Raw genomic sequence first — 16,171 nt, 5'->3', positions numbered from 1 at the left:
CCTAAGTAACTGAAATTTCATAGGATCTAGGTAAAAAATTGAGGGTCCCAACCTTGGACCACCACTGATATGAGCCCCTGCATTTAATTATGGAATAATCCTTGTGAGAAAAGCAAGCATGGTTTTGTACAAACCGTGACAATAATAACTCATCCGAGCTGAATGTTAGAGTAACATGTGGTTGATGATCCGGGTTAACTTGCCTCTGATTATCATCAGGCTGATCCTTTTGTTTTGTTGATGGCTTTATGTAAAAGTGACCAAATTCATCTGAAAGTATAATGAAAGTGTATGTATTAAAAGAGAAAAACTTGCATTTACATCAAGCCTGAAAAAAATTATAATTTGATTCTCAGGCCCTCCCTTGATTCTTTTAAGAAATCTCAGAACAAAATTATATTGCCATATCAATAAAATAAAGATGGAAAACCACCTCTCTCCCTTTTCTGTGTAAGAACTTTGTTAAAAAGCATCCTCATCACTTTTTGGTGGCAGTAAAGACCAAAGAGAAATGCTTCCCTACTTCAATACTAACTTTCATGAAAAACTGGTTAAGAATAAAGAAATTTTCTTTGAGGTCGACAAGGTATTGAATTCTATTCCATTTGATATATGCATAAAAATTTTACTCAGTCGACACAACTTGACAAGAGACAAGGTATGAAAACAGCTTCTGGTAAAAAAAGATCTTGCAATTGGTTTAGAAAATCAGTGACATGTTCAATTAGTTTTTATGCTAGTAAAAAAAAAACAAAGATAAGGGATTTTCAAGTGCTATCAAACACTGCACCATTAAGTATGGTTCTGCCTAAAAACCAGGCAGGGGGTGATTGATCATATCTTAAGATAATCAATGAAACTGTACAAATACATTTTTAGGTCACCCATTATAAGCCTCTGTTTGGTTTTTAGGCAGAGCTATACTTAAATAAGAAAAAAAAAATACTCTTAACTCTAAACACAATTATTCTTACCAGTTTCTGGATGTAGAATGTATTTTTTAGGTTTTCTTCTTTTCTCATGGTTTAATTGTCGATGTACATAAGTGGATAGTCTTTCGTAATTCTCAATTTCAAACTGTTTCACCAAGTCATCAAAATTACACATATCAAATTTGTATATCACCTGTCTATTACAAACATAAAAATTTTACTTGTTGCAAATGCATTATAAAATAACACAACAAAATATATCCAAACATTTAGGCATGGGCAATTAGATTTGGGAGGGGCTGAGAATTTCGGATCCTAATTTTTTATCTGCAGTAAAAAAAATATTCTGGCCCATATTTTGCCCATGGGTAAAAAAAAAACTTCCAAAATAAATTTTCTTGAACTATCATATTCTGGCCTGATGAAAATCTCAGGTTCTCCTGAAGAAAATCAAATGATTCATGCCTTACAATAAAAGTGTTTTGATTTATTGAAATGAACTTTGGTAAAAGAAAGTTGTCAGCAGAAAAGAATAGTGTTCTCTTGGAACTGTTTGAATCTGAGTCATATTTTACAGAATGATGAAAAAGCACTGTTAGATTCCTGCAAACAATGAACTCATCATCTTACAGTTGATCACTTAATATCGAAAGAAATATACTAATTACGGTAATATTTTCATAAGGTGAACAAAATGTGTAAATCATTTTTTTCCCTTCTATGTAAATAATTAGTCTGTAAGTATCAGTTTTTAAATAGCTCATGCTCATTTGTGGTATAAATTATTGATAAATTGTAGATCTTATCGTTGAGGCAAGTTCAATCATGAAGACAAAAAGTACCATTCCTATACACGGAAAGCACTACTTAACAATCAATCTTTAATCCTTATTATAAAACCAAAAAAGGATAGCATCTAAATTTGAACATTCTGTATGCAGTGTTTCTAATGGTACACTTAAACATTAAAGAGTTTAAATCAAATTGAGGTTAAATTTGTACAACAGATGGTTGTAGAGTATACCCTTAATTGAAATCATTAATATTGAACTTGCATGATAAACTGGAAGTACATGTACTCATATTAAGAACCTGGAGAGAGGTGACATGTTACAAGTAGCATGGTAAAGACAAATTATACTAAATATTTAAGTATAAACTGAAATATTCTTGATATTTACCTTACATCTTTAAGTATGAGAATTTTCTCAGGAACATCTATATGGATCAGTAAATAATCAACCATTTTATCAACCTCATGATCTTCATGGTACTGTAAAAATTAATATTCCAGATAAATCATGCAGCTACTCAGTAAGACATTTAAGGTAGGGAATAAGAAGTGTCTTAACAAACCAATTAAAAACAGGAATTGCAACAACAGATTGGAAAGAAAGATTGAAAAATTACAAAAGTCCATGTTTCAGAAGTTTAAAGTACTAGTCTATATTACATTCAGACACTGCCTATTGTGGAAGTGATTCATGGTGTAGAAAAACCAACCAAACAAATAATGCTTTTTTAGTTTACATATATTTTCATGTATCAAATAGTCCTTCCTGTATTCAGAAAATTCATTCATTTATCTCCCACTAAAATTAACCAAAATAAACAAAATCAAGAATGATAACTCTTGCAAGTGCAAATCTCACATACAACCAATGTAATTTTTATATTGTAAGTGCAACAACACAATGACAAAAATCTGGATTTAATTTAGTGTAATTCCACTAAAAAGAAGAAAATAATCATGTCTGTGCCTGAATAACCTCCTGCCTGATTTTTATAAAGACTGCTACTGGTACTTAAAATAAATGCAAATAAAAACTAGATAAAAAGACCACAGTTTGTAGGCCACATATAATTTTATAATCGGTAATGATAAAGTTAGAGATTCATTTCAAAACAACAAGTAAACTAAAAATAAATTTCTCACTGTTTTAACATATTTGAGTATAGTGACAGCTTCTTCTGGACCAAACAATTCTTTTGCTGACTCTTCTAGGATTTTCATTCCTTCATCAAATGGGTTAGGACTGTATTTACTCCATACAAAATCTGGCTTCAATGAAGAATCTGCTAGAGAGAGTAAAAAAGTGTGTAACAAGAAATAAAGAAAAAGATCAATAAAATGTTGATAACTAAACAGAAATGTCTAGCATTTTTTTTTTCAGAACAAAATTCTGTCTGGTAGAATAGCATCAGTAACTTAGTTTCCATCAAAACATAAGACCCTCAAAACAAATATATAAACTGTAATTGGCAAGATTTTATCTGAATTTACAAAACAAATTGAATAATATTTTAGGCAAATACAGGATAAGTTACATTTTATACAAAAAAGATTGACAAATGTAAATATTTTAGTTTTTTTCAAATGCAAAAATAGTGAAAGTAAATTTATAAATGCCATAAAATTAATTACCTTGCAATGATTTCTTAAAAAGGCCAGCTCTTATTCTCTTCTTTAATACTTTCCAGGAACTCTGTTTAGATGCATAATCTGTTGATTTTTTTCGACTTAATTTAAACAAAGATCCTGCAAAACAATACAAATTACATGTAGTTTGGATAATTTCCTGTGTAATTTTCACCATGTATGCCTGTTTTATTTTTTTCTTCAGTCTATCAACACAAGTTTAAATTTTGTTTCATATGTACATGTTAATAGTATAAATTTAGTGCACTTTGTAATCGTCCATATAAAAAAATCTTGAAAAAAGAAGTGTTTCAGATAAGTAAACTCTTTTTACAAATAAAATTGCTACAAATATTGTAAATCATTAAGTCATACTGTCATATTATCAATTCAGACTAAAATGTAATTTCAACTTATGCAATATAAAAATAAAATAAATATGACTAAAAATTAGATTTAAGTTTTTATCATTGTTCTCAACTGCATTTTTCACAGAAATTAGAACATGAAAATAATTTCTTAATTTACAAGTAAGCCCTAAAAGGCCTTCCTAAATACATCTTACAAACATCATAGAAATTAGCGGTACCTCTCTTTTCTTTTTTGTCATTATGTTTAGATGAAGCACCTTCATTGTTCATTACTGATAGCTCAATTGTTCCGAGATCAGATTTTCTGCCTTCAAGATTTTCTATTTGTTGATCAAAGTCATGCAGCACCTTTTCAGTTTGTGAGTATAAGTCTTCTGTTTTCAAAGAGCCATATGTTCCAGAGACAGACTGACCTGAATTTTCTGTTCTGGCATCATTTGCCAAGAGATCATCAGTGGACTCACTCAGATTTACCTCCCCTCCGAAATGACCAACAGGTTCATAATGATTTATCTGCCCTTGATTTGTTTCCAAGGAGTCAATACATGTAGCGCTATATTTTGTTTTAGTTCCACTATAATCAAGACTATCTGAATTGAATCTTGAGCCTTTATTTTGTCCATCTTTCTTCTTGTAACGAGATTCTTTCATCTGAATTTCATTGTCAACTGTATACACAGAGCCAGGCACAATGGATATGGAAAAGCTGTCATCTCCAGGGTAAGTTTCACCTGGTATTTTCTTAGACTTGTTCTTAATTTCATCAGTATTACTTTCTCTTTCACCTACAGATATGACAGGTGAACTATCATCAGCCTGTAAATTTTCTACTGACTTTCTCCAGTCATTCAAAGTTATCATTGACACGGACTTATTTCCACTTTGTCCTGATTTCTTTGAAAATGTTGAAAAAGAAGCATTAGAGTGGTAACTTTGTGCATCATCACTATCACTGTCAAGTGCAAGTGATTCTCTAGATAGTGTATCAGATCTGACATCATCATCAAGCAAAAGTTTTGCATTTTTGTCTAACCCAACTCCAGAGTCTAAGTGGTCATGACTTTCATCATCAAATATGTATCTCTCAACTGATTTTTTACCACTGCCCCTACTTGATATTGTAACCACATGGTCACCATTATTATGTACCATACTTTCATAAAAATTTAGGTTTGTATTATTTTTATGTTTGTCTTTCTTTCTGACTATCTGGTCCATAGTCAATTCACCATAGCTACCAGAACCTATGCTGGAGTTATCTTCCAGCTCATCAGGCTGAAATGCAGGGTTGATATGTCCACTTCCTTTTATCCAAATATCCATTGGTCTTTTGTCAAAGCTTCCACTGTTTTGTGATAATTGGGAATGTGAGTCAAGGGAAGAGTCGCCATCATAGTCATGGGAAATTTCATCTCCCTCAGGAAGGTATATTTCAGGATGTAATGAATCTGGCTCATCCATATCATCATGTTGTGATATTACTTCAACAGGTACGCGTAGAAGTAAATTCTTTCTCTTTTTATGGCTTCCAGATTCAATCCATGTATCTGGTAGTTTCCTTTCAATAAGCTTCTCTCCACTTAACTGACCTATTAAATAAGATGGGATTAAATTTGACTGATCATTGTTGATTTTGATTTATTTCTGAAGCAAAAATTACTAAGAGTTTCACCAACAAGAATATCTATTCATAAACTAAGCTCAAGATAACAATGGGGCTTCACAAAGTTCTCAGCCCCCTGTAACTTTCAAGGTTATCTCATTACCCACTTCTTTTACCAAATCAATAAAATAAAAATGAAATAGCACCTCTCTCATTATTTTTCCTGTCAATGAAAAATGTAAGAAGCAACCTTATCAATTTTTTTTTTTTTGGGGGGGGAGGAATAACAAGTAAAATATAAGAAATCCCTTCCTTCCTTATAGGTTTTCATGATAAATAGTCCAAGAACTGAGAAATTAACTTTGAAGGGCCTTGACTACTGATAAATTAATACATACTGCTATTTCCATCAGAAATGGATGTTCCTGTCCATGTGTATTCAGCATAAATCTCCTTGTAAGCAGGAAACCTGCCAACATCCTGCAGGACAATAAGGATTGACAATCAGTGCAAAATTAACTAGTATATTTCCCTAATGCTGTAAAGTAGGCTTTCCTATCTACAATTTTTTTAAACTTTCCATCAAAAAGTATATTAAAAATATTTCAATAAATATAAAGTTAAATTCATCTCAATCAATAAGTATCACAATTGGTAAGTTTTGGTATTAAGAGAATTTTCCATCTAAACATTTTTCAAATAAAAGACAAATTATAGCTTTTTGCTTGGCATTTGGTGGATGACTATCTCATTGGCAATCATACCAAATCTCCTATTTCTATATTTATTGATTAATCTAACAACAATATATCTTTGTCCATTTTAAATTGTTGTAGTGCAAATATGCATATAACTTACCCTTAATGACATGATGATGTTAGCACTATTCTTCAGAGTCTCAACAGCATGAGCATGCGAAATATTATCAAATATTACTCCATTTACATCAATAATTTGATCACCAGTGTGTATTCCTATCTCTTCTGCTGTACTTCCTGGGTCTACACTGCAAAATGCAGATGAATCATTTTATACTAATGTTTGAAAACTATAGAATGTTTGATCAAGTAATATCAGACACCACTACATTACTAAGTGTTTGTAGCATACAAGGGCCATAACTCCTAAATAATAAGCTCAAAATTACATTGTATTTAAACTCGAATTGTACATTTTGTGTATTTCACAATACACAGGACAGATGGCAAAACAAAAACAAACATCCACACATACCAGTAAGTTTAATGCTATACCTAGACTTTAGTGGGGATTTATAGGACTAGCTGTAAGTATCATATTAAACCCAGCCTGATATTAGGTACTAGAAATAAAATACAGTTGTAATTTTAAATCTTACCATTTAATACATATATACATATACATAAACTATCCAAGTAAAGATTTATGAATATGTAACATAACATTTTTATAGTTTTCAGGCTATACAGAAGAGCCATGTTATACTATTCCATATTATAAAAATGTAGGAATCTCCATATGCATGTTTTAAAACAATCATTTCTGTTTTTTGTTGTCACCTTTTTTATGCAAACAGTGCCTGCAAAACATCTGATTTTTTGGTTATATCAGGCAAGAATATTAATTAACTTTCTCATTACTATAATTACTGACTACTTACTGTGAAACATAAATTCCAAGCCTGTATTCATTCCCTCCTCTTATATTAAAGCCTATATTTTCCCCGTCAGTAGCAGTAGACCATGTGACACAACGTTCAGGTATGTCAACATCAATGCCTCTGATATAATTATCAGTGCCATATTCTTCATAATCTCCATGGTCTAGCTTTCCAGTTTGACAATCAAGCCTTGGTAATCAAAAAGAATAACTGATTGATTTTACGTCCTATGGCAGATATTTTCAGCATCTCAGAACGACAATTGAGTAGATCCTGCTTTGTACTGACAGATCTTTATTGTGCTATCTCACAGAAGCAAAACCTGCATGCCACTCTATTCAGACACATTATTCTGACTACAAGCCAACTAATCTCCACTCTATCTCCTGTGCTAGGCGGAAAAGCATCGACTACCAATTTTAAAGTCTTTGGTGTGACTCGGCCTGGGATTGTACCCACAACCTCCCACAATGGAGGTGAGCATGTTACCCTGAGATCACTAAGACAGTTTCAAAAAGAATGAAAATATATACTGATACAGTTTGTATCATTGTTAGAGGTATATTTTGCAATCCTAAATGTTGATAAATAGTAAAACTTTTGCAACATGAATGTAAGATTTCTTGTCAGAAATAAAAGGGATGAAAGTTTTGTGCAAATCCTAGACAAAATATTAAGAGATACCAGGTAACTGAATTGGATAGTAGCATCTTAACTAATCAAATAAAAATCTCAAGAATTTCTAAAGTAATATGTTAAAGAAATAGTACTATATTAAAGTATTAAAGTATACATTAAATGTATACTATCAAGGATTTATTCATAACTAGAAGAAGTATTTCAGGTTTTTACCATACAGTTCTCTCCCTTGAAAGCCTCCATTCTGGTATCGTGCCTGTTCTTTCTACCAGAAGTTTCAACTGGTTACTACCTGTCAATACTTTAACGGCAGAGCTGGATGGTAGTTTATGGAGAGATATGTTATTAACTTCCAAAATTTTGTCTCCAATGTGAAGTCCACTCTCATCTGAAAATATAAGATATAATAAAAATTTTCAGATTCATGTATGCATAATATAGAAAAAATTAACTTATCATTTTTTCATTTAACTTGTGGACAACAATTAGCAAAATTGTTATATTTAAATACATTATGAGTATAATAATAGCTAACTATGTTTTGAACAACTGGATCCTGATGTTTATAAATCGAACTGATAGAAATTGGTTTTTTATTGACCAATACAGCATAACCTTCCCTTTAGGATTCAAAATATTGGTCTAGTTCAGGCAGTTGTTCAATTTACAGAATCAGAATGCATGGAAACTGAAATGAAGCTAGACCAAGAGATGCTAAGGTTACCTGTTTATTCAAGCTTTTGGTTTCACCAAATATACATATATGTACATCATAATATTTTCTTATCACTCAAAATTTCTTCCTTATTTTACCTGCAGCTGAACCTTCTTCAATACCACTAACATAGATTCCAAGCCCATGTTCTAAACCACCTCGAATACAGAATCCAATGTTATTCTTGGCTGTTTTATGGACCTTTAGAATGTGTCTACTGCCTCTTTGGTTGCCTTCATCAAACAATTTACCTATAACACGTACATTCTGATATACATAACTGAAACTTTACGGTGCAAAAAAAATATATATTGTTTTTTGTTTTGTTTTGTTCATTTTATCATTATTTGCAAGATCCCAAAGAAAGTGTCTTAATACATTAATTTATAAATTCCCTGCCCAAATATAGTATTTTAGTACAGAACAGTAAACATAAACATTTTATATATAAATGTTGCATGTTATTTTTTAAAATGGATTTACCAAAGAAGAATATTATACCAATTATTTATCAATTTACGGAGGGAGAAAAAAAATGCTGTGCTGTCTTTTTCTTATATGGAGATATTTGCTGCTGTCTTTCAAATGTTCAATATTTTCTTATAAATTCTTGAAATGCCTTATGACCAAGTTGAATGGAAAATTCCAAAAGGCCAACCTTTAACAAGTTTTACAATCAGTATAATTATATCAAGTGTATTGTGTAATGTCAACCTCAACATTTAAACCTGATAGCAATGTAAACATAGAGTATGACTGTACCACAAGATGTTGCCTCTTTTCGAGTCAAATAGACAAGACTTGTGTTAAATAATCGATGATATCTATGTTACACAATAGCAAATTAATTTAAAAATTATCAATAAATGCAACATGTTGCTATTAAGTCTATTGTAAACCTAAATGTCTTCAACATTTTTATATCAATTAATCATATGATTTATAATAGAATATTTGTTTGGTAGATCTTCTTTTGATGATTGAGGGTTCCTGATCAAATTTGCTATAAACTATCAAATACAGCTATAAGCCATATTTCCCATTTTTGACGCATTTTTGTCACACCTTTCATTCAATGCATTGATTCAATGAGCAATATTTATGCATGTGATCTTGATAAACTCTAGTAGTTGTGTTTTTCTTATGTGTAGAACACTCACCTGTTTTAAATTTCACTGGTGGAACACTGATGTGTGCTGAAAGCGTTCCACTATCTAGTGAATTGATAGGGTACTCTCGGATGATGTTGTCCAATTCAGCAACTTGGCCATGGATAATCTGTTTCCAAACATCCCTTACTATTTCTATCCTGTCTTGAGATGAACATAGCCTACATAATTGTAGAGCTAACTGTGTTCCATCATGGCATGACTTGTAAATCTTCAAAGACTGATAAAGATATTTTCTCTCCTCGTCAGTAAAAACCTTAAAAAATATGTTTTGATGAAACATATTTGACCAGTATCAGATGTAAGTACTGGGGTGAGTTATACTTGTAGTCAAATGTTAAGTCCGCAATTACAATATTAATAACAGAATAATGTAAAAGTATTATCATAGCATGTACCAATATTCATGCTTATTGTTTTTTTGTTGTTGCTTTTTTGGTAAACCATGAAATTTGGTTTCAAATGAAAAAGTAATTTCCCATTCATTTCTATGATCCATGAATTCAAGTATCTACAAACTTATTTTTTCCCACTAATCCACAGAACATGGTACCCACAAATAAAAGTACTTTCACTGTAAATAAATTGTATATTATGATAAAGACATAGCACTAACTCTTACAAACTGAAATAATTGATCCAATTTTTCAATAATTATTCATCACCACCAAATACTATAACAAAAAAGAATCTTAAGCAAACGTTTTCCATTTTCCAACAAATAAATTTTAAGAAATGTTAATATTGACATACAAATCAAAACTCTTCTTGTCATATACAGTCAAAGAAAAAATAGGGATGTGGGGAAACGAAACAAATACACCAGTGTATAACGTAAATACAAAATAGTAAAATACTTTCTGAGATCACTGAAAGGTCTTCAACAAGTGTAAACACTTATTTAAGTAAGCCCTGAAAGGCCCTGACAACAAAAGTAATAAAATCCACAATAACAGATCAACAAATCTGCTTTAAATGTTACTGTGAAAGTACTTTAATTCGTGGATACCAATTTTCGTGGATTAGGGAAGAAACACATGTTCATGGATTCTTGAATTCGTGGTTTTGAGGTGTTTAGTATACACATCAATGGAAATCTCCTTTCCATTGGTTGGAACCAAATTTCGTGGTTTGGCCTACCAACGAAAACCAGGACAAATTGGTACCCCACGAACAATAGTACTTTCTCAGTATTTCTTTCAAGTGAAAACCTGTATTATCAGGTCAGATAAAAATGCATTTTCCTTAATCTCAAGTGCAATTTTTTTTGCAGGTTTTCTGAGTACATATAAGTTTTTAATGAATACTTATTCATTGTATATATCGGTGTAAGAAATGTAACCTACTTGCCTCTGTCCTCTTCATCTTGGTAGGTAAGTGGACAATCACTTATTTCTAAAACTGTTTATGTACCAGTACATACTTATGCTTACCCACTGAACAGACAGAAACCATAGCATCCTTTTTTTAAATCTATTTCCTACCTGTTTGATTGTTTGGTATAGCTGTATCACATGATCCTTCAGTTTTCTTCCATCCATGGGAAAACTTAATTAAGTAACTAGAGGATAGAAAAGATGAATAATTAATTACAGGTATAGAAGAATACTAATAAACAACACTGAATCATGCAATATCAATCATCATTTTAATTATACAAATGGATTCATGCTGAAGAAAATAAAATGAACAGGAGATAAAAAAAAAAACAGCAATAATATTTTTTCAAAGTGTCAAATTAAGGAATATATTTTTTCAGAGTGTCAAATTAGAGGTATATATGAGAATGTAATTTACTTAGAAATATTGAATACTCTGGTTATAGGTAAAGGAAGAGGGTAAATAACAATTATTAGGTTATATGCAACATGCAATAACTGACATTAAAGCTACTTCCATATATTCACACCATATAAAAATTTAGATCATAAGAAAAAAAACTTAAGTTTTATTCCCCCATTACCACTAGTTGAGGTAATATTTTAAAAAACATATAATCTCAAATAAGTATTCAGAATTAGTTACTTATGAGGAAAATCTCAACAGAAGTTAATGTCATAGATGAGTGGTAGAAAGAAGTTTCCTTACAAATTTCCATATTTTTTTGCTATAAAGCAGCATGGAATAGTAGTACAATATAGGTGGTAAGATATATGGTTTGTCCATAAACGTCACTGCATTTTCAAAATTTTGTTGTGGCATATGACTTACCTAAATATATGTTCTATTACAAAAATTAAATTAACAAGAACTGGTAAGGACTGCCCCTTTTTGAGTTTTTGTCATGAAGTAAAAACAGACAACCATTGGATTGAATAATATTCAATCAATTTAATATAATTTGAAAGAGATTTCATTTTTGCACCTTAAATTTGACAGACTTTTATTTTTCACTTCAGATTGTTTTGTCACAGTACTTTAAACAGAGGTAGGGACTAGGGTCAAAATTTATCACATTATCACACTGTATATAAACAAGCCATTGAAATGACCCAAAAATGCCATTGGTTTAAAACAAACCTGCTGCATGTAGAATTATATAATACAACCATGAACCTAAACATACAATGAGTATTATATGTCTCTGATACAACAAGGCTGTCCGTAATATTGTTATAATGTGCAACAGAAAATGTGCTTACTACCGCAAATTATTTGACCAATAAAGACTATTACGTCTTTTCAAATTTCGACCTAAATATGACTACCTGAAGTTCTTCCACAATCAATCTGTTTGAAATTTTTCATCTTGACCCTGTGTTTTGAAAGAGTAATCAAGGGAACCAAGGTTATAGCGGTAATCAAAAGAATGTAATCCAGGGACAAAGACCAGACATGGAAAACAGACATACACAACAAAGAACATACAGTAACTAAAATCATACATACAAAGTAACAAAAGTAAATGAGCAACTTGGACTCCACTAAAAACTGGGAGCATGGACCAGGTGCACCGGTAGGGTAAGCGTCCTCTGCTTTTCTAGAAACACCTGCCAAGTTGCTCATAAAAAGTCAAGTCCAGGATAGACAAACGAGGAAAGGAAAACTATGACCCGTTGAATAAATCAGTTTTCATGGTGCTGATGGATACACCATAACAATCCACGAGTTCATGATGACGACCATAAAACTTCTGTAGTGATGACTTCAATCTTGTAGCAACATAACCCTGTTCCAGAAGCCTTTTTGTTAGAGTTCTAGCGCGATACAAAAAGTCTGCGTAGTTTTGGCAAGCTCTGGCATAACATATGAGTTGTGATATGAACACTCTATATGCAGGAGCCGAAAGGATGTTGCCACAGAGTTGACAATTCTGAATGAAAAGTCACCACATTTGTCGTAAAGTTTGGTCAATAGTTTTCCTTTACCATCGATTTCTAAGTGTAGGTCAAGATATGAGGCTGACTTCATAGTGTCTGTAGTATCCTTTATCTCAAGTTCTTTTGGGTAGATGCGATATATCAAATCCCCGAAATTAGGATTGTTTAAAGATAATACGTCATCTATATAGCGGAAACTGAGATTGAAGGATCTAGCCAAACAATATTCTTTATTTCTGATCAGATCAGCTATAAAGTCAGCCTCATAAGAGTGAAGGAATAGGTCAGCAAGTAAAGGAGCACAATTTGTTCCCATTGGAATGCCGACTGTTTGTTGAAGAACACGTCCACCACACTGGACAAATATGTTGTCAATTAAAAATTCCAGCATTTTTACAAACATCTTCCTTTGTATATTTGGAAGATGATTTGGAATTGTTTCTTACAAAGTATGAGGAATCTCTACCAAGAACTATATATTTGTATCTAGGTGTACCATCTTTTTTGGAAAAACAATGATGTATAATGTTTTTAAGTCGGGATTTTAACTGAGTATGGGGAATAGAAGTATACAGTGTTGAAAAATCGTAGGTTTTCATGCTATTATATTCAGATAATAGTCTTGAACTGATTGTCTCCAAAAGATCATTCGAATTTTTCAGGATCCACATTGAATTAATACCACTACGGGAGTAACAAGTGTTGTGGTAGGACTGCAGACCCTCTTTGACAGTTGTGAGTATAGAAGTTAAAAGTTTTGAAAGAGGTTTGGTTTCAAAAGATAACCTGGCTCATGAACCAACCATATAGAGTACATAAAAACATATAATTCTTCTTGATTTTCATAGGTTTATTCACAAGGGACATAACTATAAATGTTTGCATTGACAGCAATTGAAGTTTTTTACTAAATGTGTTCAAATATTGGTTTTAAAACAGGTCAGTTTGCATAGACATACATATCATTATAGTTATTGTTTATGGAGTACCAGTTTTCTTTGTTTTCATAGGTTCAGAAAACCATGAACTTTGGTTCCCAACTTAAAAGTAGTTTCAGATTCATTTGTACAATGGCATTGTAAGATCCACAAATTTGAGAATCTATGAACTGATGTTTTTTCCATAAACCAAGAATATTGGTATCCATGAATTACAGTATGTACTTTCACAGTATACTGCACTAGTTTTTTATTTGAGCAGCAAAAATACAATAAACATATATTTACAAGTCCTATGCAGTCAATGACAGAATATATCTTTCTGTTGTGAGGTTACAAACGTTACATAGTTGTGAAGTTTTGTAGTTACCAGGATGTCACCTGCATTGAATAAAAAAATATTTTTTTGTTTTGCTTCAAATGTCATTATTTTTATAAAGTTTTGTAGCAGTAAAGAATAGTTCACTGACATTTTGAATCATAATACATGTAAAGTGGTGAGAGACGAATTAGGCGGAACTTGTTCCTTTTCGTTCGGAATGGAGCAGACATGATTTTTAAAACCATAATCTAACAGAATATTTCATAATTCCACTGAAAAAGTATTTGTTCACTACCGTTCCATTCCAAAAGTAACAAGCTCCGCCTTCTCTCACCTCACGTTTTACTTACAATTCAAAATGTCAACAAAACAGGGTATGTTGTGGAAAATGATCAAAACCTCAATAAGAAATGTAATTTTTGTAACAAATATGGTATCAGCATACAGGAAAATGATTCCGAAATCGAACTAGGTAGGTGTGACATGCATGATTTCAACTTGAAGGTCATTAAAAGCGTTCGTACCTGTTAACCTAGTCAAACCTAATTGTGAGAGGCCTCCTGCAATCCATCATAAAATTGCAGAAGATTTTGTGTGACAACATAATCAACATATTTTGTTATGTTATAGATTGAATAAAACAGGATTTTTTTTTCGAAACCATAAATACATGATATATGCAAATGAATCAACAAAATGGATTATACATGTATTCCAATCAAATTGGTTTCAAACCCAAGGCAAGAACAACAGACCATATTTTTTCCGTAAAATCAATAATAGATCATCACAAAAGTAAGAAAAAGAACATATTTGCAGCCTTCATTGACCTTAGAAAGGCCTTCGATACAGTTTGGAGAGAGTGTCTCTTCTACATTTTACTTAAACATGAAATCCAATCTAAACTTCTTTACATTATATATTCAATGTATCAAAATACAAGATGCAGAATAAAATTTCCAGATGGTCTTAGTAAATATTTCCCTTCCACTTGTGGAGTAGAACAAGGGGATGTACTTAGTCCTACCTTATAATGGCTTATTTAATCTTTTTATAAATGGGCTTTTTGATGAACTAGATAAAAGTTGTACTGATCCCATTTGTACTGATCACATAAAATACTGAATGGTTTCTGTTTACAGTTTTCAAGCACTGTATGTTTGTAGCCTCAAGACTTGATATGCCAACCTACCTTACAATTTGGGTGCATTTAATCCTTTAACATGAAAATTTCTCTGCAATTTTATTGTCAGGGATTTTTTTTCACAAAGTCAGTAAAATGATCAGCCACATGGAACGGCAAGTTACGTTCAGCCACAAAGTTTGTACAATCTTGACATAACTATCCGTTAAAAATTATAAATCATACTATTTGTCGATATGAACGAAGATAATTCTAGAGAGACTTGCATGTCGATCAGCTGTTCCAAGCGTTTTGTCAATAAAGTGCTTTCGTGACCCACGTGCATGTTGACATAAACAAAAAATGGCAGACAAAAAATGACAAAAATTTGATAAATTCAATTACGGGAGGTTTTTACAGGAGGATTTCTTGAAACCGGGAGATTGATGCCTCCCGAACAGGAGACTTTTTTTTGTGTGTCAAAAGGACAAATTACAGGAGACTCCCGCAAAATGGGATGGTTAACACCTGTGGAAGCGGTTGAAGGGCAATACACCGTTCTGACCCCAACCCGCCATATCAATATCCAAATGAAAAAGAAGAGGGATGCAGGGTCAGAGGATATTCTAACTCCTCAATGCTTCTCCTCGTTGCACTAAAGGCAAATGTCTTCTTCATATTATAATTTTAAGTGAAATCAAATTTTTTTCTGACACACATGGCTAAACGGTAAATTTTATGCCCCTTACCAGTTTCAAACAAAGTTATGTTATCCTTTTTCACTGTTTTCAACCTAACTTTGCACTTGTAAATGTTATTTTGCTCATGTCCATAAAGTAACATACAAGAAATAAACATATTCAACATATGCATCAGATATGCCATCTGTTGAACTAAAAACATTTCGAATTTGTGAAAGAAAAACATCAATATATTGAACGATATTGACAGCAACAATTTTGAGTGTCGTCTGCTACCGGA

General features: G+C 31.9%; 1 protein-coding gene across 7 annotated transcripts in view; it reads right to left on the bottom strand.

Annotated features, from left to right (window-relative positions):
• The window catches only part of LOC148621453 (uncharacterized), a 23,378-nt gene extending 7,207 nt beyond the window's left edge, over positions 1-16,171 (bottom strand). The window contains exons 1-14 of one of the 7 annotated variants that reach the window (XM_088575866.1): positions 15,940-16,171; positions 10,972-11,048; positions 9,479-9,743; positions 8,417-8,569; positions 7,817-7,991; positions 6,965-7,153; positions 6,184-6,331; positions 5,724-5,805; positions 3,941-5,311; positions 3,358-3,471; positions 2,869-3,011; positions 2,114-2,205; positions 975-1,129; positions 135-270 (exon numbers count right to left, since the gene is read on the bottom strand). In XM_088575866.1, coding sequence (XP_088431992.1) covers positions 135-270; positions 975-1,129; positions 2,114-2,205; positions 2,869-3,011; positions 3,358-3,471; positions 3,941-5,311; positions 5,724-5,805; positions 6,184-6,331; positions 6,965-7,153; positions 7,817-7,991; positions 8,417-8,569; positions 9,479-9,743; positions 10,972-11,028 — 3,080 coding nt within the window. In that variant the 5' untranslated portion in view covers positions 11,029-11,048; positions 15,940-16,171. Of the gene's footprint in view, positions 1-134; positions 271-974; positions 1,130-2,113; positions 2,206-2,868; positions 3,012-3,357; positions 3,472-3,940; positions 5,312-5,723; positions 5,806-6,183; positions 6,332-6,964; positions 7,154-7,816; positions 7,992-8,416; positions 8,570-9,478; positions 9,744-10,971; positions 11,049-15,259; positions 15,830-15,939 lie in introns of those variants that run through there. The other 6 variants (XM_088575871.1, XM_088575869.1, XM_088575872.1 and 3 more) reach the window with 6 other exon arrangements.

The sequence above is a fragment of the Perna viridis genome, chromosome 3 (genome assembly GCF_037379345.1).
Source record: "Perna viridis isolate PV_CMFRI_1.1 ecotype Kerala chromosome 3, ASM3737934v1, whole genome shotgun sequence".
Lineage (NCBI taxonomy): Eukaryota > Metazoa > Mollusca > Bivalvia > Mytilida > Mytilidae > Perna > Perna viridis.
Note: the sequence above shows the minus strand (reverse complement) of the source record. Positions and strands in the feature narration are given on the sequence as shown.